This window comes from Eucyclogobius newberryi, unplaced genomic scaffold (assembly GCF_026437365.1).
Source record: "Eucyclogobius newberryi isolate DKJ021-1_F unplaced genomic scaffold, fEucNew1.0.hap1 SCAF_31, whole genome shotgun sequence".
Classification (NCBI taxonomy): domain Eukaryota; kingdom Metazoa; phylum Chordata; class Actinopteri; order Gobiiformes; family Gobiidae; genus Eucyclogobius; species Eucyclogobius newberryi.
This window is the reverse complement of record NW_027315957.1, coordinates 437,314-460,455: the sequence shown is the minus strand read 5'-3', so window position 1 is coordinate 460,455 and position 23,142 is coordinate 437,314. Positions and strand designations below refer to the sequence as shown.

Below are 23,142 nucleotides of genomic sequence, written 5' to 3'. Positions count from 1 at the left end.
AGCTCAGCCATGGACCCGCTGCAGTTTGCATATCGGCCTGGCATCGGAGTGGAGGACGCCGTCATCTCCTGCTGCACCGCTCTCTCTCTCACCTGGAGAAGCCTGGCAGCTCTGTGAGGATCCTGTTCTTTCATCTCTCCAGCGCCTTCAACGCCATCAGCTCCTGAGGGACAAGCTGGAGACGGCTGGTGTGGAGGACGACCTGCAGAGTGGATCCTGGACGACCCCTCACGGACCGACCCCAGTGTGTGAGAGCCCGGGACTGTGTGTCTGACACTCGGACCTGCAGTGTGGGACCTGCAGTGTGGGGGGCCTGCAGTGTGGGGGGCCTGCAGTGTGAGGGACCTGCAGTGTGGGGGGCCTGCAGTGTGGGGGGCCTGCAGTGTGGGGGGCCTGCAGTGTGGGGGGCCTGCAGTGTGGGGGGCCTGCAGTGTGGGGGGCCTGCAGTGTGAGGGACCTGCAGTGTGGGGGCCCCAGGGCACTGTCCTCGCGCCCTTTCTTTTCACCCTCTACACTGCAGACCTCAGACATGGACAGCTGTGTCCTGCAGAAGTTCTCTGACCACTCTGCCATCATCGGACTCATTAAGGACGACGATGATGTGGGGGACAGAGGACTGGAGCAGGACTTTGTGGAACCACCTCCTCATCAACACGGGGAAGACCAAGGAGATGGTGGTGGACTTCCAGAGAGGCCACGCCCCCCTCACCAGTGAACATCCAGGGACGGGACATTGAGAGAGTGACTCATACAAGGACCTGGTGTTCATCTGAACCACAAACTGGACTGGACTCATAACACAGACTGTACAGGAAGAGCCAGAGTGGGCTCTACCTCCTGAGAAGACTCGGTCTTCAGGAGTGACAGGGCCACTCCTGACAGGGCCACTCCTGACAGGGCCACTCCTGACAGGGCCACTCCTGAAGACCTTCTCTGACTCTGTGGTGCATCAGCTCCTGTAGGTGTGGTCTGCTGGAGCAGCAGCATCACAGAGAGGGAGAGGCTGGACAAAGCTCCGTCCTGGGCTGTCCTCTGGACTCGGTGCAGGAGGTGGGGGACAGGAGGGTCCTGGCTAAACTCACATCTATGCTGGACCATGAGTGTCGCCCCCTGCAGGACACTCTGTCCCCTGCAGGACACTCTGTCTCCTGCAGGACACTCTGTCCACTCTGGAGAGCAGCTTCAGTGACTGATCCACCCTCGCTGTGTGAAGGAGACGTTTCACAGTCTGTCCTTCTGCTGCTGTCACACTCTTCAACATACACTGTCACACCCATGTGCAATACTGTCATACCCATGTGCAATACTGTCATACCCATGTGCAATACTGTCATACCCATGTGCAATACTGTCATACCCATGTGCAATACTCACATACCCATGTGCAATACTGACATACCCATGTGCAATACTGACATACCCATGTGCAATACTGTCATACCCATGTGCAATACTGTCATACCCATGTGCAATACTGTCATACCCATGTGCAATACTGTCATACCCATGTGCAATACTCACATACCCATGTGCAATACTGACATACCCATGTGCAATACTGTCATACCCATGTGCAATACTGTCATACCCATGTGCAATACTGTCATACCCATGTGCAATACTGTCATACACATGTGCAATACTGTCATACCCATGTGCAATACTGTCATACCCATGTGAAATACTGCTATACCCATATGCAATACTGATATATCCATCCATCCATCCATTTTCTGCCGCTTTATCCGGGGCCGAGTCGCGGGGGCAGCAGTCTGAGCAGGGACTCCCAGACTTCCTTCTTCTGTGTCTGGGGAGACTTCCTCTCCCCAGACACTTCCTCTAACTCCTCCGGGGGAATACCGAGGCGTTCCCAGGCCAGCCGAGAGACATAGTCTCTCCGGCGTGTCCTGGGTCTTCCCCGGGGCCTCTTCCCGGTGGGACATGCCTGAAACACCTCCCGAGGGAGGCGCCCAGGAGGCTCCGGAACAGATGCCCGAGCCACCTCAGCTGGAGGAGCAGCGGCTCTACTCCGAGCTCCCCCCGTGTGGCCGAGCTCCTTACCTTATCTCTAAGGGAGCGCCCAGCTACACGGCGGAGGAAACTCATTTCGACCGCTTGTATCCGCGATCTTGTTCTTTCGGTCACTACCCAAAGCTCATGACCATAGGTGAGGTCAGAACGTAGACCGACCGGTAAATAGAGAGCTTTGCCTTTCGGCTCAGCTCCTTCTTCACCACAACGGTCCGATGCAGCGACTGCATCACTGCAGCTGCTGCACCGATCCAACTGTCGATCTCACGCTCCATCCTTCCCTCACTCGTGAACAAGACCCCGAGATACTTGAACTCCTCCACTTGGGGCAAGGACTCCCCACCCACCTGGAGAGGGCAAGACACCTTTTTCCGGTCGAGAACCATGGCCTCGGATTTGGAGCTGATTCTCATCCCAGCCGCTTCACACTCGGCTGCAAACCGTCCCAGTGCATGTTGCAGGTCCGGGTTTGATGGAGCCATCAGGACAACATCGTCTGCAAACAGCAGAGATGAGATCCTGTGGTCCCCAAACCGGACACCCTCCGACCCCTGACTGCGCCTAGAAATTCTGTCCATTAAAATTATGAACAGAACCGGTGACAAAGGGCAGCCCTGGCGGAGTCAAACATGCACTGGGAACAGGTCTGACTTACTGCCGACAATGCAAACACAGCTCCAGCCCTGAGCAAAGGGCCCCGGACCCCATACTCCCGGAGCACCCCCCAAAGGACACCCCGAGGGACACGGTCGAAAGCCTTCTCCAGATCCACAAAGCACATGTGGACTGGTTGGGCAAACTCCCATGAACCTTCGAGCACCCGATGGAGGGTATAGAGCTGGTCCAGTGTTCCACGACCTGGACGAAAACCACTCTGCTCCTCCTGAATCCGAGGTTCGACTATCGGTCGGATTCTCCTCTCCAGTACCTTGGAATAGACCTTACCCGGGAGGCTGAGGAGTGTGATCCCTCTGTAGTTGGAACACACCCTCCGGTCCCCCTTCTTGAACAGAGGGACCACCACCCCCGGTGGTCCCCGGTCTCTACTTCCTCTTCGGAAGACGTGACTGAGGGATTAAGGAGATCCTCAAAGTATTCTTTCCACCGTCCGACGACATCCCCAGTCGAGGTCAGCAGGCCTCCACCCGCACCGTAAACGGTGTTGGTGAGGCATTGCTTCCCCCTCCTGAGGCGCCGGACTGTTTGCCAGAATTTCTTTGGTGCCGACCGATAGTCCTCCTCCATGGCCTCCCCGAACTCCTCCCAGGCCCGGGTTTTTTTCTCTGCGACAGCACGAGCCGCGGCTCGCTTGGCCTGCCGATACCCGTCGATGACCTCCGGAGACCCACAAGCCAGAGTGGCCTGATAGGCCTCCTTCTTCAGTCTGACGGCATCCCTTACTTACGGTGTCCACCACCGGGTTTGGGGGTTGCCGCCACGACAGGCACCGGAGACCTTGCGACCACAGCTCCGAGCAGCCGCATCAACAATGGAGGCGGAGAACATGGTCCACTCGGACTCAATGTCCCCAGCCTCCCCCGGGACATGGGAGAAGCTCTCCCGGAGGTGCGAGTTGAATACCCTACTGACAGAGGGCTCCACTAGACGTTCCCAACAGACCCTCACAATGCACTTGGGTCTGCCAAGTCTGTCCGGCTTCCTCCTCCGCCAGCGGATCCAACTCACCACCAGGTGGTGATCGGTTGACAACTCTGCCCCTCTCTTCACCCGAGTGTCCAAGACACGCGGCCGGAGGTCAGATGACACGACAACAAAGTCGATCATTGACCTCCGGCCAAGGGTGTCCTGGTGCCACGTGCACTGATGAACACCCTTGTGCTTGAACATGGACAATCCGTGGCTAGCACAGAAGTCCAATAACTGAACACCGCTCGGGTTCAGATTGGGGAAGCCGTTCTTCCCGATCACCCCTCCCCAGGTGTCACTGTCATTGCCCACGTGGGCGTTGAAGTCCCCCAGTAGAACAACGGAGTCCCCGGTCGGTGCACTGTCCAGTACCCCTCCCAAGGACTCCAAGAGTGAGAGACCTGTCCCCCACCCGAAGGCGGAGGGACGCGACCCTCTCGTTCACTAGGGTGAACTCCAACACGTGGCGGCTGAGCTGAGGGGCTATAAGCCCACACCAGCCCGCCGCCTCTCCCCGCGGGCAACACCAGAGATGTGGAACGTCCAGCCCCTCTCGAGGAGATGGTTCCAGAGCCCAAACTGTGCGTGGAGGTGAGGCCGACTATATCTAGTCGGTATCGCTCAATCTCCCGCACAAGCTCAGGCTCTTTCCCCCCCAGCGAGGGGACGTTCCATGTCCCCAGAAATAGTCTCTGTGTCTGGAGATCTGGTCGCCGAGGCCCCTGCCGTCGACGGCCGCCCAGATCTCTCTGCACTGGCCCCTTATGGATCCTCCTGCGGGTGGTGGGCCCACGGGAGGGCGGCCCCACGTCACTCCTTCGGGCTGTGCCCGGCCGGGCCCCGTGGGGTAAGACCCGGCCACCAGGCGCTCGCCATCGAGCACCCATCCAAGGCCTGGCTCCAGGATGGGGCCCCGGTGACGCCGATCTGGGCGACGTAATCGGCCTTGTTTGTGAAGTCATCATAAAGGGCTTCTGAATGAAGGGCAATACTGATATACCCATGTGCAATACTGTCATACCCATGTGCAATACTGACATACCCATGTGCAATACTGTCATACCCATGTGCAATACTGACGTACCCATGTGCAATACTGACATACCCATGTGCAATACTGACGTACCCATGTGCAATACTGTCATACCCATGTGCAATACTGACATACCCATGTGCAGTAATGTCACATTCATGTGCAATACTGACATACCCATGTGCAATACTGACATACCCATGTGCAATACTGACATACCCATGTGCAATACTGTCATACCCATGTGCAATACTGACATACCCATGTGCAATACTGACATACCCATGTGCAATACTGACATACCCATGTGCAATACTGACACACCCATGTGCAATACTGTCATACCCATGTGCAATACTGACATACCCATGTGCAATACTGACATACCCATGTGCAATACTGACATACCCATGTGCAATACTGACATACCCATGTGCAATACTGTCATACACATGTGCAATACTGTCATACACATGTGCAATACTGACATACCCATGTGCAGTAATGTCACATTCATGTGCAATACTGACATACCCATGTGCAATACTGACATACCCATGTGCAATACTGACATACCCATGTGCAATACTGACATACCCATGTGCAATACTGACACACCCATGTGCAATACTGTCATACCCATGTGCAATACTGACATACCCATGTGCAATACTGACATACCCATGTGCAATACTGTCATACCCATGTGCAATACTGACATACCCATGTGCAATACTGACATACCCATGTGCAATACTGTCATACCCATGTGCAATACTGTCATACCCATGTGCAATACTGACATACCCATGTGCAGTAATGTCACATTCATGTGCAATACTGTCATACCCATGTGCAATACTGTCATACACATGTGCAATACTGACATACCCATGTGCAGTAATGTCACATTCATTTGCATATAACTATAAATAGAGTGTTTATTTTACCATTATTATTATTATTTGTATTATTTTGTCTTACACTGTTTTTATTTAATTTTATCTTTATTTTTCCTTCAACCTCTGAAATGAGAGTTTTTGTTTGTAAGAGTTCTATAAGTTTTCTGTCCTTTTCCTCTGGATCTACTGCGTTGCAACACTGAAATTTCCCCATGTGTGGACAATAAAGGAATATCTTATCTTATCTTAAGTCACTGGAACCATTGGTAGAATTGAATGAATGAAGTTATGGATCTGAATCTGTAATGAGGGAGCTCCTCAGGGGCCTCCACACTCCGGGCTCTCAGGGGCCTCCACACTCCGGGCTCTCAGGGGCCTCCACACTCCGGGCTCTCAGGGGCCTCCACACTCCGGGCTCTCAGGGGCCTCCACACTCCGGGCTCTCAGGGGCCTCCACATTCCGGGCTCTCAGGGGCCTCCACACTCCGGGCTCTCAGGGGCCTCCACACTCCGGGCTCTCAGGGGCCTCCACACGCCGGGCTCTCAGGGGCCTCCACACTCTGGGCTCTCAGGGGCCTCCACACGCCGGGCTCTCAGGGGCCTCCACACTCCGGGCTCTCAAGGGTCTCCACACTCCGGGCTCTCAGGGGCCTCCACACTCCGGGCTCTCAGGGGCCTCCACACGCCGGGCTCTCAGGGGCCTCCACACTCCGGGCTCTCAGGGGTCTCCACACTCCGGGCTCTCAGGGGCCTCCACACTCCGGGCTCTCAGGGGCCTCCACACTCCGGGCTCTCAGGGGCCTCCACACAGCGCAGTTCCACGTTCCTCCAGCAGGCGGCAGTGCTGCGACACTCTTGTTTACCTCAAACGTGTCAGAAGAAGAAGACCGTCCAGCTGTCTCCGCCGCTGCACCGACGGTCCGCTCGGTCCCCGGTGTCCCCGGTCCGCTCTGTCCTCCGGAGAGTGCCCGCTGTCCTGTCCCGGGGCCCGGCCTTCTCCTCTGCGTGAGCCCGGTGCCGTCGCCTTCTCCCGGGGCTCTTCCTCCTCTGTTCCCCCGGCCTCCGCACATCCTCCCCGGGCCCAGCCGCATCCTCAGCCCCGGTCTCCTCCGTGTCTCCTCCTCCGTGTCTCCTCCTCCGTGTCTCCTCCTCCGTGTCTCCTCCTCCGTGTCTCCTCCTCCGTGTCTCCTCCTCCGTGTCTCCTCCTCCGTGTCTCCTCCGTGTGGACCGGCCCCGGTGCCGTGATGGTGCAGGAGATGGAGTCCCAGTGCGAGTACCTGATGTATTTCCCCGCGGTGCCGCTCAGTGAACTCAGTGACCCGGCCCGGTACCGGAGCCTGCCCCGCCGCAGTCACCTTTACCTGGGAGAGACCGTGCGCTTCCTCCTGGTGCTGCGGTGCAAGGACCAGCGTGAGTCCTGCTTTAGTCCTGCTTTAGACCTGCTTTAGTCCTGCTTTAGTCCTGCTTTAGACCTGCTTTAGACCTGCTTTAGTCCTGCTTTAGACCTGCTTTAGACCTGCTTTAGTCCTGCTTTAGTCCTGCTTTAGACCTGCTTTAGACCTGCTTTAGTCCTGCTTTAGTCCTGCTTTAGTCCTGCTTTAGACCTGCTTTAGTCCTGGTTTAGTCCTGCTTTAGACCTGGTTTAGTCCTGCTTTAGACCTGCTTTAGTCCTGGTTTAGTCCTGCTTTAGTCCTGCTTTAGACTTGCTTTAGTCCTGCTTTAGTCCTGCTTTAGTCCTGCTTTAGACCTGCTTTAGTCCTGCTTTAGTCCTGCTTTAGTCCTGCTTTAGACCTGCTTTAGTCCTGCTTTAGTCCTGCTTTAGTCCTGCTTTAGACCTGCTTTAGACCTGCTTTAGTCCTGCTTTAGTCCTGCTTTAGTGCTGCTTTAGTCCTGGTTTAGTCCTGCTTTAGACCTGCTTTAGTCCTGGTTTAGTCCTGCTTTAGACCTGCTTTAGACCTGCTTTAGACCTGCTTTAGTCCTGCTTTAGACCTGCTTTAGTCCTGGTTTAGTCCTGCTTTAGTCCTGCTTTAGTCCTGCTTTAGACCTGCTTTAGTCCTGGTTTAGTCCTGCTTTAGACCTGCTTTAGTCCTGGTTTAGTCCTGCTTTAGACCTGCTTTAGACCTGCTTTAGACCTGCTTTAGTCCTGCTTTAGACCTGCTTTAGTCCTGGTTTAGTCCTGCTTTAGTCCTGCTTTAGACCTGCTTTAGTCCTGCTTTAGTCCTGCTTTAGACCTGCTTTAGACCTGCTTTAGACCTGCTTTAGACCTGCTTTAGACCTGCTTTAGTCCTGCTTTAGTCCTGCTTTAGACCTGCTTTAGTCCTGGTTTAGTCCTGCTTTAGACCTGCTTTAGTCCTGGTTTAGTCCTGCTTTAGACCTGCTTTAGACCTGCTTTAGACCTGCTTTAGTCCTGCTTTAGACCTGCTTTAGTCCTGGTTTAGTCCTGCTTTAGTCCTGCTTTAGACCTGCTTTAGTCCTGCTTTAGTCCTGCTTTAGTCCTGCTTTAGTCCTGCTTTAGTCCTGGTTTAGTCCTGCTTTAGACCTGCTTTAGACCTGCTTTAGTCCTGCTTTAGACCTGCTTTAGACCTGCTTTAGTCCTGGTTTAGTCCTGCTTTAGACCTGCTTTAGTCCTGGTTTAGTCCTGCTTTAGACCTGCTTTAGACCTGCTTTAGACCTGCTTTAGACCTGCTTTAGTCCTGCTTTAGTCCTGCTTCAGACCTGCTTTAGTCCTGGTTTAGTCCTGCTTTAGTCCTGCTTTAGACCTGCTTTAGTCCTGCTTTAGACCTGCTTTAGTCCTGCTTTAGACCTGCTTTAGTCCTGGTTTAGTCCTGCTTTAGTCCTGCTTTAGACCTGCTTTAGTCCTGCTTTAGTCCTGCTTTAGTCCTGCTTTAGTCCTGCTTTAGACCTGCTTTAGTCCTGCTTTAGACCTGCTTTAGACCTGCTTTAGTCCTGCTTTAGACCTGCTTTAGACCTGCTTTAGACCTGCTTTAGTCCTGGTTTAGACCTGCTTTAGACCTGCTTTAGACCTGCTTTAGTCCTGCTTTAGTCCTGCTTTAGACCTGCTTTAGACCTGCTTTAGACCTGCTTTAGTCCTGCTTTAGTCCTGCTTTAGACCTGCTTTAGTCCTGCTTTAGTCCTGCTTTAGACCTGCTTTAGACCTGCTTTAGACCTGCTTTAGTCCTGCTTTAGTCCTGTTTTAGACCTGCTTTAGACCTGCTTTAGACCTGCTTTAGTCCTGCTTTAGACCTGCTTTAGACCTGCTTTAGACCTGCTTTAGTCCTGGTTTAGTCCTGCTTCAGTCCTGCTTCAGTCCTGCTTTAGTCCTGCTTTAGTCCTGCTTTAGTCCTGCTTTAGACCTGCTTTAGACTGTTCTAGTCCTGTTCTAGACCTGTTCTAAACCTGTTCTAGACCTGTTCTAGTCCTGTTCTAGACCTGTTCTAGACCTGTTCTAGTCCTGTTCTAGTCCTGTTCTAGACCTGTTCTAGTCCTGTTCTAGACCTGTCCTAGTCCTGTTCTAGTCCTGTTCTAGACCTGTTCTAGTCCTGTTCTATTCCTGTTCTATTCCTGTTCTAGTCCTGTTCTAGTCCTGTTCTAGACCTGCTTTAGTCCTGTTCTAGACCTGTTCTAGACCTGTTCTAGACCTGTTCTAGTCCTGTTCTAGTCCTGTTCTAGTCCTGTTCTAGTCCTGTTCTAGACCTGTTCTAGTCCTGTTCTAGTCCTGTTCTAGTCCTGTTCTAGACCTGTTCTAGACCTGTTCTAGTCCTGTTCTAGACCTGTTCTAGTCCTGTTCTAGACCTGTTCTAGTCCTGTTCTAGACCTGTTCTAGACCTGTTCTAGACCTGTTCTAGACCTGTTCTAGTCCTGTTCTAGACCTGTTCTAGTCCTGTTCTAGACCTGGTATAGTCCTGTTCTAGTCCTGTTCTAGACCTGTTCTAGACCTGTTCTAGTCCTGTTCTAGTCCTGTTCTAGTCCTGTTCTAGACCTGCTTTAGTCCTGTTCTAGACCTGTTCTAGACCTGTTCTAGTCCTGTTCTAGTCCTGCTTTAGTCCTGTTCTAGACCTGTTCTAGTCCTGTTCTAGTCCTGTTCTAGACCTGTTCTAGTCCTGTTCTAGACCTGTTCTAGTCCTGTCCTAGTCCTGTTCTAGTCCTGTTCTAGTTCTGTTCTATTCCTGTTCTAGTCCTGTTCTAGTCCTGTTCTAGTCCTGTTCTAGACCTGCTTTAGTCCTGTTCTAGTCCTGTTCTAGACCTGTTCTAGTGCTGTTCTAGACCTGTTCTAGTGCTGTTCTAGACCTGTTCTAGTCCTGTTCTAGTCCTGTTCTAGTCCTGTTCTAGTCCTGTTCTAGACCTGTTCTAGTCCTGTTCTAGTCCTGCTTTAGTCCTGTTCTAGTCCTGTTCTAGTCCTGTTCTAGTCCTGTTCTAGTCCTGTTCTAGTCCTGTTCTAGTCCTGTTCTAGTCCTGTTCTAGACCTGTTCTAGTCCTGTTCTAGACCTGTTCTAGTCCTGTTCTAGACCTGTTCTAGTCCTGTTCTAGGCCTGTTCTAGTCCTGTTCTAGACCTGTTCTAGACCTGTTCTAGTCCTGTTCTAGACCTGTTCTAGACCTGTTCTAGTGCTGTTCTAGACCTGTTCTAGACCTGTTCTAGTCCTGTTCTAGTCCTGTTCTAGTCCTGTTCTAGACCTGTTCTAGTCCTGTTCTAGTCCTGCTTTAGTCCTGTTCTAGTCCTGTTCTAGTCCTGTTCTAGTCCTGTTCTAGTCCTGTTCTAGTCCTGCTTTAGTCCTGTTCTAGACCTGTTCTAGTCCTGTTCTAGTCCTGTTCTAGTCCTGTTCTAGTCCTGTTCTAGACCTGTTCTAGACCTGTTCTAGACCTGTTCTAGACCTGTTCTAGTCCTGTTCTAGTCCTGTTCTAGACCTGTTCTAGTCCTGTTCTAGTCCTGTTCTAGACCTGTTCTAGACCTGTTCTAGTCCTGTTCTAGACCTGTTCTAGTCCTGTTCTAGTCCTGTTCTAGACCTGTTCTAGACCTGTTCTAGTCCTGTTCTAGACCTGTTCTAGTCCTGTTCTAGACCTGTTCTAGTCCTGTTCTAGTCCTGCTTTAGTCCTGTTCTAGACCTGTTCTAGTCCTGTTCTAGTCCTGTTCTAGTCCTGTTCTAGTCCTGTTCTAGACCTGCTTTAGTCCTGTTCTAGACCTGTTCTAGTCCTGTTCTAGACCTGTTCTAGTCCTGTTCTAGTCCTGTTCTAGTCCTGTTCTAGACCTGCTTTAGTCTTGTTCTAGACCTGTTCTAGTCCTGTTCTAGTCCTGTTCTAGACCTGTTCTAGACCTGTTCTAGACCTGTTCTAGACCTGTTCTAGACCTGTTCTAGTCCTGTTCTAGTCCTGTTCTAGTCCTGTTCTAGACCTGTTCTAGACCTGTTCTAGACCTGTTCTAGACCTGCTTTAGTCCTGTTCTAGACCTTTTCTAGACCTTTTCTAGTCCTGTTCTAGACCTGCTTTAGTCCTGTTCTAGACCTGTTCTAGTCCTGTTCTAGTCCTGTTCTAGTCCTGTTCTAGTCCTGTTCTAGACCTGTTCTAGACCTGTTCTAGACCTGTTCTAGTCCTGTTCTAGTCCTGTTCTAGACCTGCTTTAGTCCTGTTCTAGTCCTGTTCTAGTCCTGTTCTAGTCCTGTTCTAGTCCTGTTCTAGTCCTGTTCTAGACCTGCTTTAGTCCTGTTCTAGACCTGTTCTAGTCCTGTTCTAGTCCTGTTCTAGACCTGTTCTAGTCCTGTTCTAGTCCTGTTCTAGACCTGCTTTAGTCCTGTTCTAGACCTGTTCTAGTCCTGTTCTAGACCTGCTTTAGTCCTGTTCTAGACCTGTTCTAGACCTGTTCTAGTCCTGTTCTAGTCCTGTTCTAGACCTGTTCTAGACCTGTTCTAGACCTGTTCTAGTCCTGCTTTAGTCCTGTTCTAGTCCTGTTCTAGTCCTGTTCTAGTCCTGTTCTAGACCTGCTTTAGTCCTGTTCTAGACCTGTTCTAGACCTGTTCTAGTCCTGTTCTAGTCCTGTTCTAGTCCTGTTCTAGTCCTGTTCTAGACCTGTTCTAGACCTGTTCTAGACCTGTTCTAGTCCTGCTTTAGTCCTGTTCTAGTCCTGTTCTAGACCTGTTCTAGTCCTGTTCTAGACCTGTTCTAGTCCTGCTTTAGTCCTGTTCTAGTCCTGTTCTAGTCCTGTTCTAGTCCTGTTCTAGTCCTGTTCTAGACCTGTTCTAGACCTGTTCTAGACCTGTTCTAGTCCTGCTTTAGTCCTGTTCTAGTCCTGTTCTAGACCTGTTCTAGTCCTGTTCTAGTCCTGTTCTAGTCCTGTTCTAGTCCTGTTCTAGACCTGTTCTAGACCTGTTCTAGACCTGTTCTAGTCCTGCTTTAGTCCTGTTCTAGTCCTGTTCTAGACCTGTTCTAGTCCTGTTCTAGTCCTGTTCTAGTCCTGTTCTAGTCCTGTTCTAGACCTGTTCTAGACCTGTTCTAGTCCTGCTTTAGTCCTGTTCTAGTCCTGTTCTAGTCCTGTTCTAGTCCGTCTCTCTCTGGTCCAGGTCTGTCCGAGTCTTCTGAATCTGGCTCTTGGCTGGACTTGGCGTCCTCTCTTTGTGCCGTGGCCAGCGTCTCCCCCGGCGACAGCAGCTCCCGTCGCCGCGGCAGCCACCAGACGCACATTCTGTCCCAGGACGAGGACGACTACATGGCGGCGGCGGAGGCGGCCATCGCGGCGCTCGGCAGCAGAGTCGACTCGCGCTGCCGCAGCTTCAGGGACTGTAAACCTCTGCTCATCCACACCAGCAGCGGGCACCGGCGGGCACACGTACAGGTGAGAGAGGGGGCGCGCACAGGTGAAAGAGGGCGCCCGCACAGGTGAAAGAGGGCGCCCGCACAGGTGAAAGAGGGCGCGCGCACAGGTGAAAGAGGGCGCGCGCACAGGTGAAAGAGGGCGCCCGCACAGGTGAAAGAGGGCGCGCGCACAGGTGAAAGAGGGCGCGCGCACAGGTGAGAGAGGGCGCGCGCACAGGTGAAAGAGGGCGCCCGCACAGGTGAAAGAGGGCGCGCGCACAGGTGAAAGAGGGCGCGCGCACAGGTGAGAGAGGGCGCGCGCACAGGTGAGAGAGGGCGCGCGCACAGGTGAGAGAGGGCGCGCGCACAGGTGAGAGAGGGCGCGCGCACAGGTGAAACAGGGCACACGTACAGGTGAAAGAGGGCGCGCGCACAGGTGAAAGAGGGCGCGCGCACAGGTGAAAGAGGGCGCGCGCACAGGTGAAAGAGGGCGCCCGCACAGGTGAAAGAGGGCGCGCGCACAGGTGAAAGAGGGCGCGCGCACAGGTGAGAGAGGGCGCGCGCACAGGTGAAAGAGGGCGCCCGCACAGGTGAAAGAGGGCGCGCGCACAGGTGAAAGAGGGCGCGCGCACAGGTGAGAGAGGGCGCGCGCACAGGTGAGAGAGGGCGCGCGCACAGGTGAGAGAGGGCGCGCGCACAGGTGAGAGAGGGCGCGCGCACAGGTGAAACAGGGCACACGTACAGGTGAAAGAGGGCGCGCGCACAGGTGAAAGAGGGCGCGCGCACAGGTGAGAGAGGGCGCGCGCACAGGTGAGAGAGGGCGCGCGCACAGGTGAGAGAGGGCGCGCGCACAGGTGAGAGAGGGCGCGCGCACAGGTGAAAGAGGGCGCGCGCACAGGTGAAACAGGGCACGCGTACAGGTGAAAGAGGGCGCGCGCACAGGTGAAAGAGGGCGCGCGCACAGGTGAGAGAGGGCGCGCGCACAGGTGAGAGAGGGCGCGCGCACAGGTGAGAGAGGGCGCGCGCACAGGTGAAAGAGGGCGCGCGCACAGGTGAGAGAGGGCGCGCGCACAGGTGAGAGAGGGCGCGCGCACAGGTGAGAGAGGGCGCCCGCACAGGTGAGAGAGGGCGCGCGCACAGGTGAGAGAGGGCGCGCGCACAGGTGAGAGAGGGCGCGCGCACAGGTGAGAGAGGGCGCGCGCACAGGTGAGAGAGGGCGCGCGCACAGGTGAGAGAGGGCGCGCGCACAGGTGAAAGAGGGCGCGCGCACAGGTGAAACAGGGCGCGCGTACAGGTGAAAGAGGGCGCGCGCACAGGTGAAAGAGGGCGCGCGCACAGGTGAGAGAGGGCGCGCGCACAGGTGAAAGTAGGGGCGCGCACAGGTGAAAGAGGGCGCGCGCACAGGTGAAACAGGGCGCGCGTACAGGTGAAAGAGGGCGCGCGTACAGGTGAAAGAGGGCGCGCGCACAGGTGAGAGAGGGCGCGCGCACAGGTGAGAGAGGGCGCGCGCACAGGTGAGAGAGGGGGCGCGCACAGGTGAGAGAGGGGGCGCGCACAGGTGAGAGGGCGCGCGCACAGGTGAGAGAGGGCGCGCGCACAGGTGAGAGAGGGCGCGCGCACAGGTGAGAGAGGGCGCGCGCACAGGTGAGAGAGGGCGCCCGCACAGGTGAAAGAGGGGGCGCGCACAGGTGAGAGAGGGCGCGCGCACAGGTGAGAGAGGGCGCGCGCACAGGTGAGAGAGGGCGCGCGCACAGGTGAAAGAGGGCGCGCGCACAGGTGAAAGAGGGCGCGCGCACAGGTGAAAGAGGGCGCGCGCACAGGTGAAAGAGGGCGCGCGCACAGGTGAAAGAGGGCGCGCGCACAGGTGAAAGAGGGCGCACGCACAGGTGAAAGAGGGCGCGCGCACAGGTGAAAGTAGGGGCGCGCACAGGTGAGAGAGGGCGCGCGCACAGGTGAGAGAGGGCGCGCGCACAGGTGAAAGAGGGCGCGCGCACAGGTGAAAGTAGGGGCGCGCACAGGTGAGAGAGGGCGCGCGCACAGGTGAAAGAGGGCGCGCGCACAGGTGAAAGAGGGCGCGCGCACAGGTGAAAGAGGGCGCGCGCACAGGTGAAAGAGGGCGCGCGCACAGGTGAGAGAGGGCGCGCGCACAGGTGAGAGAGGGCGCGCGCACAGGTGAGAGAGGGCGCGCGCACAGGTGAGAGAGGGCGCGCGCACAGGTGAAAGAGGGCGCGCGCACAGGTGAAAGAGGGCGCGCGCACAGGTGAGAGAGGGCGCGCGCACAGGTGAAACAGGGCGCGCGTACAGGTGAAAGAGGGCGCGCGCACAGGTGAAAGAGGGCGCGCGCACAGGTGAGAGAGGGCGCGCGCACAGGTGAAAGTAGGGGCGCGCACAGGTGAAAGAGGGCGCGCGCACAGGTGAAACAGGGCGCGCGTACAGGTGAAAGAGGGCGCGCGTACAGGTGAAAGAGGGCGCGCGCACAGGTGAGAGAGGGCGCGCGCACAGGTGAGAGAGGGCGCGCGCACAGGTGAGAGAGGGCGCGCGCACAGGTGAGAGAGGGGGCGCGCACAGGTGAGAGAGGGGGCGCGCACAGGTGAGAGGGCGCGCGCACAGGTGAGAGAGGGCGCGCGCACAGGTGAGAGAGGGCGCGCGCACAGGTGAGAGAGGGCGCGCGCACAGGTGAGAGAGGGCGCCCGCACAGGTGAAAGAGGGGGCGCGCACAGGTGAGAGAGGGCGCGCGCACAGGTGAAAGTAGGGGCGCGCACAGGTGAGAGAGGGCGCGCGCACAGGTGAAAGAGGGCGCGCGCACAGGTGAAAGAGGGCGCGCGCACAGGTGAAAGAGGGCGCGCGCACAGGTGAAAGAGGGCGCGCGCACAGGTGAGAGAGGGCGCGCGCACAGGTGAGAGAGGGCGCGCGCACAGGTGAGAGAGGGCGCGCGCACAGGTGAGAGAGGGCGCGCGCACAGGTGAAAGAGGGCGCGCGCACAGGTGAAAGAGGGCGCGCGCACAGGTGAGAGAGGGCGCGCGCACAGGTGAAAGAGGGCGCGCGCACAGGTGAAAGAGGGCGCGCGCACAGGTGAAAGAGGGCATTGAATACGTTGATAGTCTTTACAGTGGTTTTCTCCGTTGCCATGGTTTCAGTCTCCTCTGGACGAGCCGGTGGTTCTCTCTGATGAGGTCATCTTTCCGCTCACGGTTTCTCTGGACAAAGTGCCGGTCAACACGCTCAAAGTGAAGGTCCGAACTCTTTCACACGTCCAGAACCTGCAGAGGATTTAAGGCTGAGAACCAAAAATATGCAACAATTTTGATGGTGGAATTATGTTCTCTTCCTCTGGTTCTGGTTCCTTCATCCTCTCATCTCCAGGTGATGGTGACCGTGTGGAAAAGGGAGCAGGACAAAGCGGAAGTGCAGGAGCTGGGTTATCTCTCTGTTCTCCAGCAGAGGGCGCCGGTGCACACCTTTAGACACGACCTCAACACTTTCAAGGCCCAAGGTACGAAGAAGAAGAAGATGTTTCAAAGACTTTACTTCAGCTTTGAAATAGGGCGCGCGCACAGGTGAAAGAGGGCGCGCGCACAGATGAATGAGGGCGAGCGCACAGATGAATGAGGGCGAGCGCACAGATGAATGAGGGCGAGCGCACAGATGAATGAGGGCGCGCGCACAGGTGAGAGAGGTTGCGCGCTCAGGTGAGAGAGGGCGCGCGCACAGGTGAAAGAGGGAGCGCGCACAGGTGAGAGAGGGCGAGCGCACAGATGAATGAGGGCGCGCGCACAGATGAAAGAGGGCGCGCGCACAGATGAAAGAGGGCGAGCGCACAGGTGAGAGAGGTCGCGCGCTCAGGTGAGAGAGGGCGAGCGCACAGATGAATGAGGGCGAGCGCACAGATGAATGAGGGCGCGCGCACAGGTGAGAGAGGTTGCGCGCTCAGGTGAGAGAGGGCGCGCGCACAGGTGAAAGAGGGAGCGCGCACAGGTGAGAGAGGGCGAGCGCACAGATGAATGAGGGCGCGCGCACAGATGAAAGAGGGCGCGCGCACAGATGAAAGAGGGCGAGCGCACAGGTGAGAGAGGTCGCGCGCTCAGGTGAGAGAGGGCGCGCGTACAGGTGAAAGAGGACGAGCGCACAGATGAATGAGGGCGAGCGCACAGATGAATGAGGGCGAGCGCACAGATGAATGAGGGCGCGCGCACAGGTGAAAGAGGGCGGGCGCACAGATGAATGAGGGCGCGCGCACAGGTGAGAGAGGGCGCGCGTACAGGTGAAAGAGGGAGCGCGCACAGGTGAGAGAGGGCGAGCGCACAGATGAATGAGGGCGCGCGCACAGATGAAAGAGGGCGCGCGCACAGATGAAAGAGGGCGCGCGCACAGATGAAAGAGGGCGAGCGCACAGATGAAAGAGGGCGAGCGCACAGGTGAGAGAGGTCGCGCGCTCAGGTGAGAGAGGGCGCGCGCACAGGTGAAAGAGGGAGCGCGCACAGGTGAGAGAGGGCGAGCGCACAGATGAATGAGGGCGCGCGCACAGATGAAAGAGGGCGCGCGCACAGATGAAAGAGGGCGAGCGCACAGGTGAGAGAGGTCGCGCGCTCAGGTGAGAGAGGGCTCGCGTACAGGTGAAAGAGGACGAGCGCACAGATGAATGAGGGCGAGCGCACAGATGAATGAGGACGCGCGCACAGGTGAGAGAGGTCGCGCGCTCAGGTGAAAGAGGGCGCGCGCACAGATGAATGAGGGCGAGCGCACAGATGAATGAGGGCGCGCGCACAGGTGAGAGAGGTTGCGCGCTCAGGTGAGAGAGGGCGCGCGCACAGGTGAAAGAGGGAGCGCGCACAGGTGAGAGAGGGCGAGCGCACAGATGAATGAGGGCGCGCGCACAGATGAAAGAGGGCGCGCGCACAGATGAAAGAGGGCGAGCGCACAGGTGAGAGAGGTCGCGCGCTCAGGTGAGAGAGGGCGCGCGTACAGGTGAAAGAGGACGAGCGCACAGATGAATGAGGGCGAGCGCACAGATGAATGAGGGCGAGCGCACAGATGAATGAGGGCGAGCGCACAGATGAATGAGGGCGAGCGCACAGATGAATGAGGGCGCGCGCACAGGTGAAAGAGGGCGGGCGCACAGATGAATGAGGGCGCGCGCACAGGTGAGAGAGGGCGCGCGTACAGGTGAAAGAGGGAGCGCGCACAGGTGAGAGAGGGCGAGCGCACAGATGAATGAGGGCGCGCGCACAGATGAAAGAGGGCGCGCGCACAGATGAAAGAGGGCGCGCGCACAGATGAAAGAGGGCGAGCGCACAGATGAAAGAGGGCGAGCGCACAGGTGAGAGAGGTCGCGCGCTCAGGTGAGAGAGGGCGCGCGCACAGGTGAAAGAGGGAGCGCGCACAGGTGAGAGAGGGCGAGCGCACAGATGAATGAGGGCGCGCGCACAGATGAAAGAGGGCGCGCGCACAGATGAAAGAGGGCGAGCGCACAGGTGAGAGAGGTCGCGCGCTCAGGTGAGAGAGGGCTCGCGTACAGGTGAAAGAGGACGAGCGCACAGATGAATGAGGGCGAGCGCACAGATGAATGAGGGCGAGCGCACAGATGAATGAGGGCGCGCGCACAGGTGAAAGAGGGCGGGCGCACAGATGAATGAGGGCGCGCGCACAGGTGAGAGAGGGCGCGCGTACAGGTGAAAGAGGGAGCGCGCACAGGTGAGAGAGGGCGAGCGCACAGATGAATGAGGGCGCGCGCACAGATGAAAGAGGGCGCGCGCACAGATGAAAGAGGGCGAGCGCACATATGAAAGAGGGCGAGCGCACAGGTGAGAGAGGTCGCGCGCTCAGGTGAGAGAGGGCGCGCGCTCAGGTGAGAGAGGGCGCGCGTACAGGTGAAAGAGGGAGCGCGCACAGGTGAGAGAGGGCGAGCGCACAGATGAAAGAGGGCGAGCGCACAGATGAAAGAGGGCGAGCGCACAGGTGAGAGAGGTCGCGCGCTCAGGTGAGAGAGGGCGCGCGTACAGGTGAAAGAGGGCGCGCGCACAGATGAATGAGGGCGAGCGCACAGATGAATGAGGGCGCGCGCACAGGTGAAAGAGGGCGGGCGCACAGATGAATGAGGGCGCGCGCACAGGTGAAAGAGGGAGCGCGCACAGGTGAGAGAGGGCGCGCGTACAGGTGAAAGAGGGAGCGCGCACAGGTGAGAGAGGGCGAGCGCACAGATGAATGAGGGCGCGCGCACAGATGAAAGAGGGCGAGCGCACAGATGAAAGAGGGCGAGCGCACAGGTGAGAGAGGTCGCGCGCTCAGGTGAGAGAGGGCGCGCGTACAGATGAAAGAGGGCGCGCGCACAGATGAATGAGGGCGAGCGCACAGATGAATGAGGGCGAGCGCACAGATGAATGAGGGCGCGCGCACAGGTGAAAGAGGGCGGGCGCACAGATGAATGAGGGCGCGCGCACAGGTGAGAGAGGGCGCGCGTACAGGTGAAAGAGGGAGCGCGCACAGGTGAGAGAGGGCGCGCGTACAGGTGAAAGAGGGCGCGCGTACAGGTGAACGAAGGGGCGCGCACAGGTGAAAGAGGGCGCGCGTACAGGTGAACGAAGGCGCGCGTACAGGTGAAAGAGTGCGCGCGCACAGGTGAGAGAGTGCGCGCGCACAGGTGAAAGAGGGCGCGCGCACAAATGAATGAGGGCGCGCGCACAGGTGAAAGAGGGCGCGCGCACAGGTGAAAGAGGGCGCAGATGAATGAGGGCGCGCGCACAGGTGAAAGAGGGCGCGCGCACTGGTGAGAGAGGGCGCGCGTACAGGTGAAAGAGGGCGCGCGCACAGGTGAAAGAGGGCGCGCGCACAAGTGAAAGAGGGCGCGCTCAGGTGAAAGAGGGCGCGCTCAGGTGAATGAGGGCGCGCGCACAGGTGAAAGAGGGAGCGCGCACAGGTGAGAGAGGTCGCGCGCACAGGTGAGAGAGGTCGCGCGCTCAGGTGAGAGAGGGCGCGCGTACAGGTGAGAGAGGGCGCGCGCACAGGTGAAAGAGGGCGCGCGTACAGGTGAAAGAGGGCGCGCGTACAGGTGAACGAAGGCGCGCGTACAGGTGAACGAAGGCGCGCGTACAGGTGAGAGAGGTCGCGCGCTCAGGTGAGAGAGGGCGCGCGCACAGGTGAACAAGGGCGCGCGCGCAGGTGAAAGAGGGCGCGCGCGCAGGTGAAAGAGGGCGCGCGCACAGGCCTTTTCATATCCAATACTTTTTATTCTTTTCTGGTTTAATTTCTAGTATTTCAAAATGATAAAAACATCTTGTATATGTATATGTACAAAATGTCGTGTTGTGTAAACTTTGGCCACGTCATTAACGGTAAGATCATGATCCGTGTGTTTCCACAGTGAGCACGACTCTGAGCGTCCTGCCTCCGCCCACCGTGCGCTGCAAGCAGATGACTGTGTCCGGGCGCCACCTGGCTGTGATAAAAGGTACTGCACCTTTAGACCTGCATTAGTCCTGCTTTAGACCTGCTTTAGTCCTGCTTTAGACCTGGTTTAGACCTGCTTTAGACCTGCTTTAGTCCTCTTTTAGACCTCTTTTAGACCTGCTTTATGTCCTCTTTTAGACCTGCTTTAGTCCTGCTTTAGACCTGGTTTAGACCTGCTTTAGTCCTGCTTTAGTCCTGGTTTAGTCCTGCTTTAGACCTGCTTTAGTCCTGGTTTGGACCTGTTTTAGACCTGGTTTATGTCCTCTTTTAGACCTGCTTTAGTCCTCTTTTAGACATGTTTTAGACCTGTTTTAGTCCTCTTTTAGTCCTGTTTTAAACCTCTTTTAGACCTGCTTTATACCTGGTTTATGTCCTCTTTTAGACCTGGTTTATGTCCTCTTTTAGACCTGCTTTAGACCTGGTTTATGTCCTCTTTTATACCTGCTTTAGTCCTGTTTTAGACCTCTTTTAGACCTGTTTTAGTCCTCTTTTAGACCCGCTTTAGACCCGTTTTAGACCTGCTTTAGTCCTCTTTTAGACCTGCTTTAGACCTGCTTTAGTCCTGTTTTAGACCCGCTTTAGACCCGTTTTAGACCTGCTTTAGTCCTCTTTTAGACCTGCTTTAGACCTGCTTTAGTCCTGTTTTAGACCTCTTTTAGTCCTCTTTTAGTCCTCTTTTAGACCTGCTTTAGTCCTGTTTTAGACCTCTTTTAGACCTTTTTTAGTCCTCTTTTAGACCTGCTTTAGACCTGCTTTAGTCCTGTTTTAGTCCTCTTTTAGACCTGCTTTAGTCCTGTTTTAGACCTCTTTTAGACCTGTTTTAGTCCTCTTTTAGACCTGCTTTAGTCCTGTTTTAGACCTCTTTTAGACCTGCTTTAGTCCTCTTTTAGACCTGCTTTAGACCTGCTTTAGTCCTCTTTTAGACCTCTTTTGGACCTGCTTTAACCCTCTTTTAGACCTGCTTTAGTCCTCTTTTAGACCTCTTTTAGACCTGGTTTATGTCCATTTTTAGACCTGCTTTAGACCTGTTTTAGTCCTCTTTTAGACCTGGTTTATGTCCTCTTTTAGACCTTCTTTAGTCATGTTTTAGACCTCTTTTAGTCCTGCTTTTGTCCTCTTTTAGACCTGCTTTATTCCTCTTTTAGACCTCTTTTAGACCTGCTTTAGACCTGTTTTATACCTGCTTTTGTCCTGTTTTAGTTCTCTTTTAGACCTGCTTTAGTCCTGTTTTAGACCTCTTTTAGACCTTTTTTAGTCCTCTTTTAGACCTGCTTTAGTCCTGTTTTAGACCTCTTTTAGACCTGCTTTAGTCCTGTTTTAGACCTCTTTTAGACCTTTTTTAGTCCTCTTTTAGACCTGCTTTAGTCCTGTTTTAGACCTCTTTTAGACCTGCTTTAGTCCTCTTTTAGACCTCTTTTAGACCTGCTTTAGTCCTCTTTTAGACCTCTTTTAGACCTCTTTTAGACCTGGTTTATGTCCTCTTTTAGACCTCTTTTAGACCTGCTTTAGTCCTCTTTTAGACCTGCTTTAGTCCTGTGTTAGACCTCTTTTATACCTGCTTTAGTCCTCTTTTAGACCTCTTTTAGACCTGCTTTAGTCCTCTTTTAGACCTCTTTTAGACCTCTTTTAGACCTGGTTTATGTCCTCTTTTAGACCTCTTTTAGACCTGCTTTAGTCCTCTTTTAGACCTCTTTTAGACCTCTTTTAGACCTGGTTTAGTCCTGTGTTAGACCTCTTTTATACCTGCTTTAGTCCTCTTTTAGACCTGCTTTAGTCCTGTGTTAGACCTCTTTTATACCTGCTTTAGTCCTCTTTTAGACCTGCTTTAGTCCTCTTTTAGACCTCTTTTAGACCTGCTTTAGTCCTCTTTTAGACCTCTTTTAGACCTCTTTTAGACCTGGTTTATGTCCTCTTTTAGACCTCTTTTAGACCTTTTTTAGTCCTCTTTTAGACCTGCTTTAGTCCTGTGTTAGACCTCTTTTATACCTGCTTTAGTCCTCTTTTAGACCTGCTTTAGTCCTCTTTTAGACCTCTTTTAGACCTGCTTTAGTCCTCTTTTAGACCTCTTTTAGACCTCTTTTAGACCTGGTTTATGTCCTCTTTTAGACCTCTTTTAGACCTGCTTTAGTCCTCTTTTAGACCTCTTTTAGTCCTCTTTTAGACCTGCTTTAGTCCTGTTTTAGACCTCTTTAGACCTGGTTTATGTCCTCTTTTAGACCTGCTTTAGTCCTGTTTTAGTCCTCTTTTAGTCCTCTTTTAGACCTGCTTTAGACCTGGTTTATGTCTTCTTTTAGACCTGCTTTAGTCCTGCTTTAGACCTGCTTTAGTCCTGTTTTAGTCCTCTTTTAGTCCTGTTTTAGACCTCTTTTATACCTGCTTTAGTCCTGTTTTAGACCTGTTTTAGACCTCTTTTAGTCCTCTTTTAGTCCTCTTTTAGACCTGCTATAGTCCTGTTTTAGACCTCTTTTATACCTGCCTTAGTCCTGTTTTAGACCTCTTTTAGACCTGTCTTAGTCCTCTTTTAGACCTGCTTTAGACCTGCTTTAGTCCTCTTTTAGTCCTCTTTTAGACCTGCTTTAGACCTGCTTTAGTCCTGTTTTGGACCTCTTTTATACCTGCTTTAGTCCTGTTTTAGACCTCTTTTAGACTTCTTTTAGTCCTCTTTTAGACCTGCTTTAGACCTGGTTTATGTCCTCTTTTAGACCTGCTTTAGTCCTATTTTAGACCTGCTTTAGACCTGCTTTAGTCCTGGTTTATGTCCTCTTTTAGTCCTCTTTTATACCTGCTTTAGTCCTCTTTTAGTCCTCTTTTAGACCTGCTTTAGACCTCTTTAATACCTGCTTTAGTCCTGTTTTAGACCTCTTTTAGACCTCTTTTAGTCCTCTTTTAGACCTCTTTTAGACCTCTTTTAGTCCTCTTTTAGACCTCTTTTAGACCTCTTTTAGTCCTCTTTTAGACCTCTTTTAGACCTCTTTTAGACCTCTTTAATACCTGCTTTAGTCCTGTTTTAGACCTCTTTTAGACCTCTTTTAGTCCTCTTTTATACCTGCTTTAGTCCTGTTTTAGACCTGTTTTAGTCCTCTTTTAGACCTGCTTTAGTCCTGGTTTATGTCCTCTTTTAGACCTGCTTTAGACCTGCTTTAGTCCTGGTTTATGTCCTCTTTTAGACCTGCTTTAGTCCTGGTTTATGTCCCCTTTTAGACCTGCTTTAGACCTGCTTTAGTCCTGGTTTATGTCCTCTTTTAGACCTGCTTTAGACCTGCTTTAGTCCTGGTTTATGTCCTCTTTTAGACCTGCTTTAGTCC

General features: G+C 54.5%; 1 protein-coding gene across 2 annotated transcripts in view; it reads left to right on the top strand.

Moving 5' to 3' along the window:
• Window positions 1-6,795: 6,795 nt before the first annotated feature.
• The window catches only part of trappc14 (trafficking protein particle complex subunit 14), a 33,976-nt gene continuing 17,629 nt past the window's right edge, over window positions 6,796-23,142 (top strand). For both annotated transcript variants that reach the window (XR_011929111.1, XM_072461770.1), the window contains exons 1-5: window positions 6,796-7,023; window positions 12,163-12,434; window positions 15,532-15,627; window positions 15,758-15,887; window positions 19,752-19,838. Coding sequence is in view for 1 of the 2 variants with exons in the window: in XM_072461770.1 (XP_072317871.1) it covers window positions 6,858-7,023; window positions 12,163-12,434; window positions 15,532-15,627; window positions 15,758-15,887; window positions 19,752-19,838 (751 nt within the window). In the remaining variant the exon portion in view is untranslated. The remainder of the gene's footprint in view (window positions 7,024-12,162; window positions 12,435-15,531; window positions 15,628-15,757; window positions 15,888-19,751; window positions 19,839-23,142) is intronic.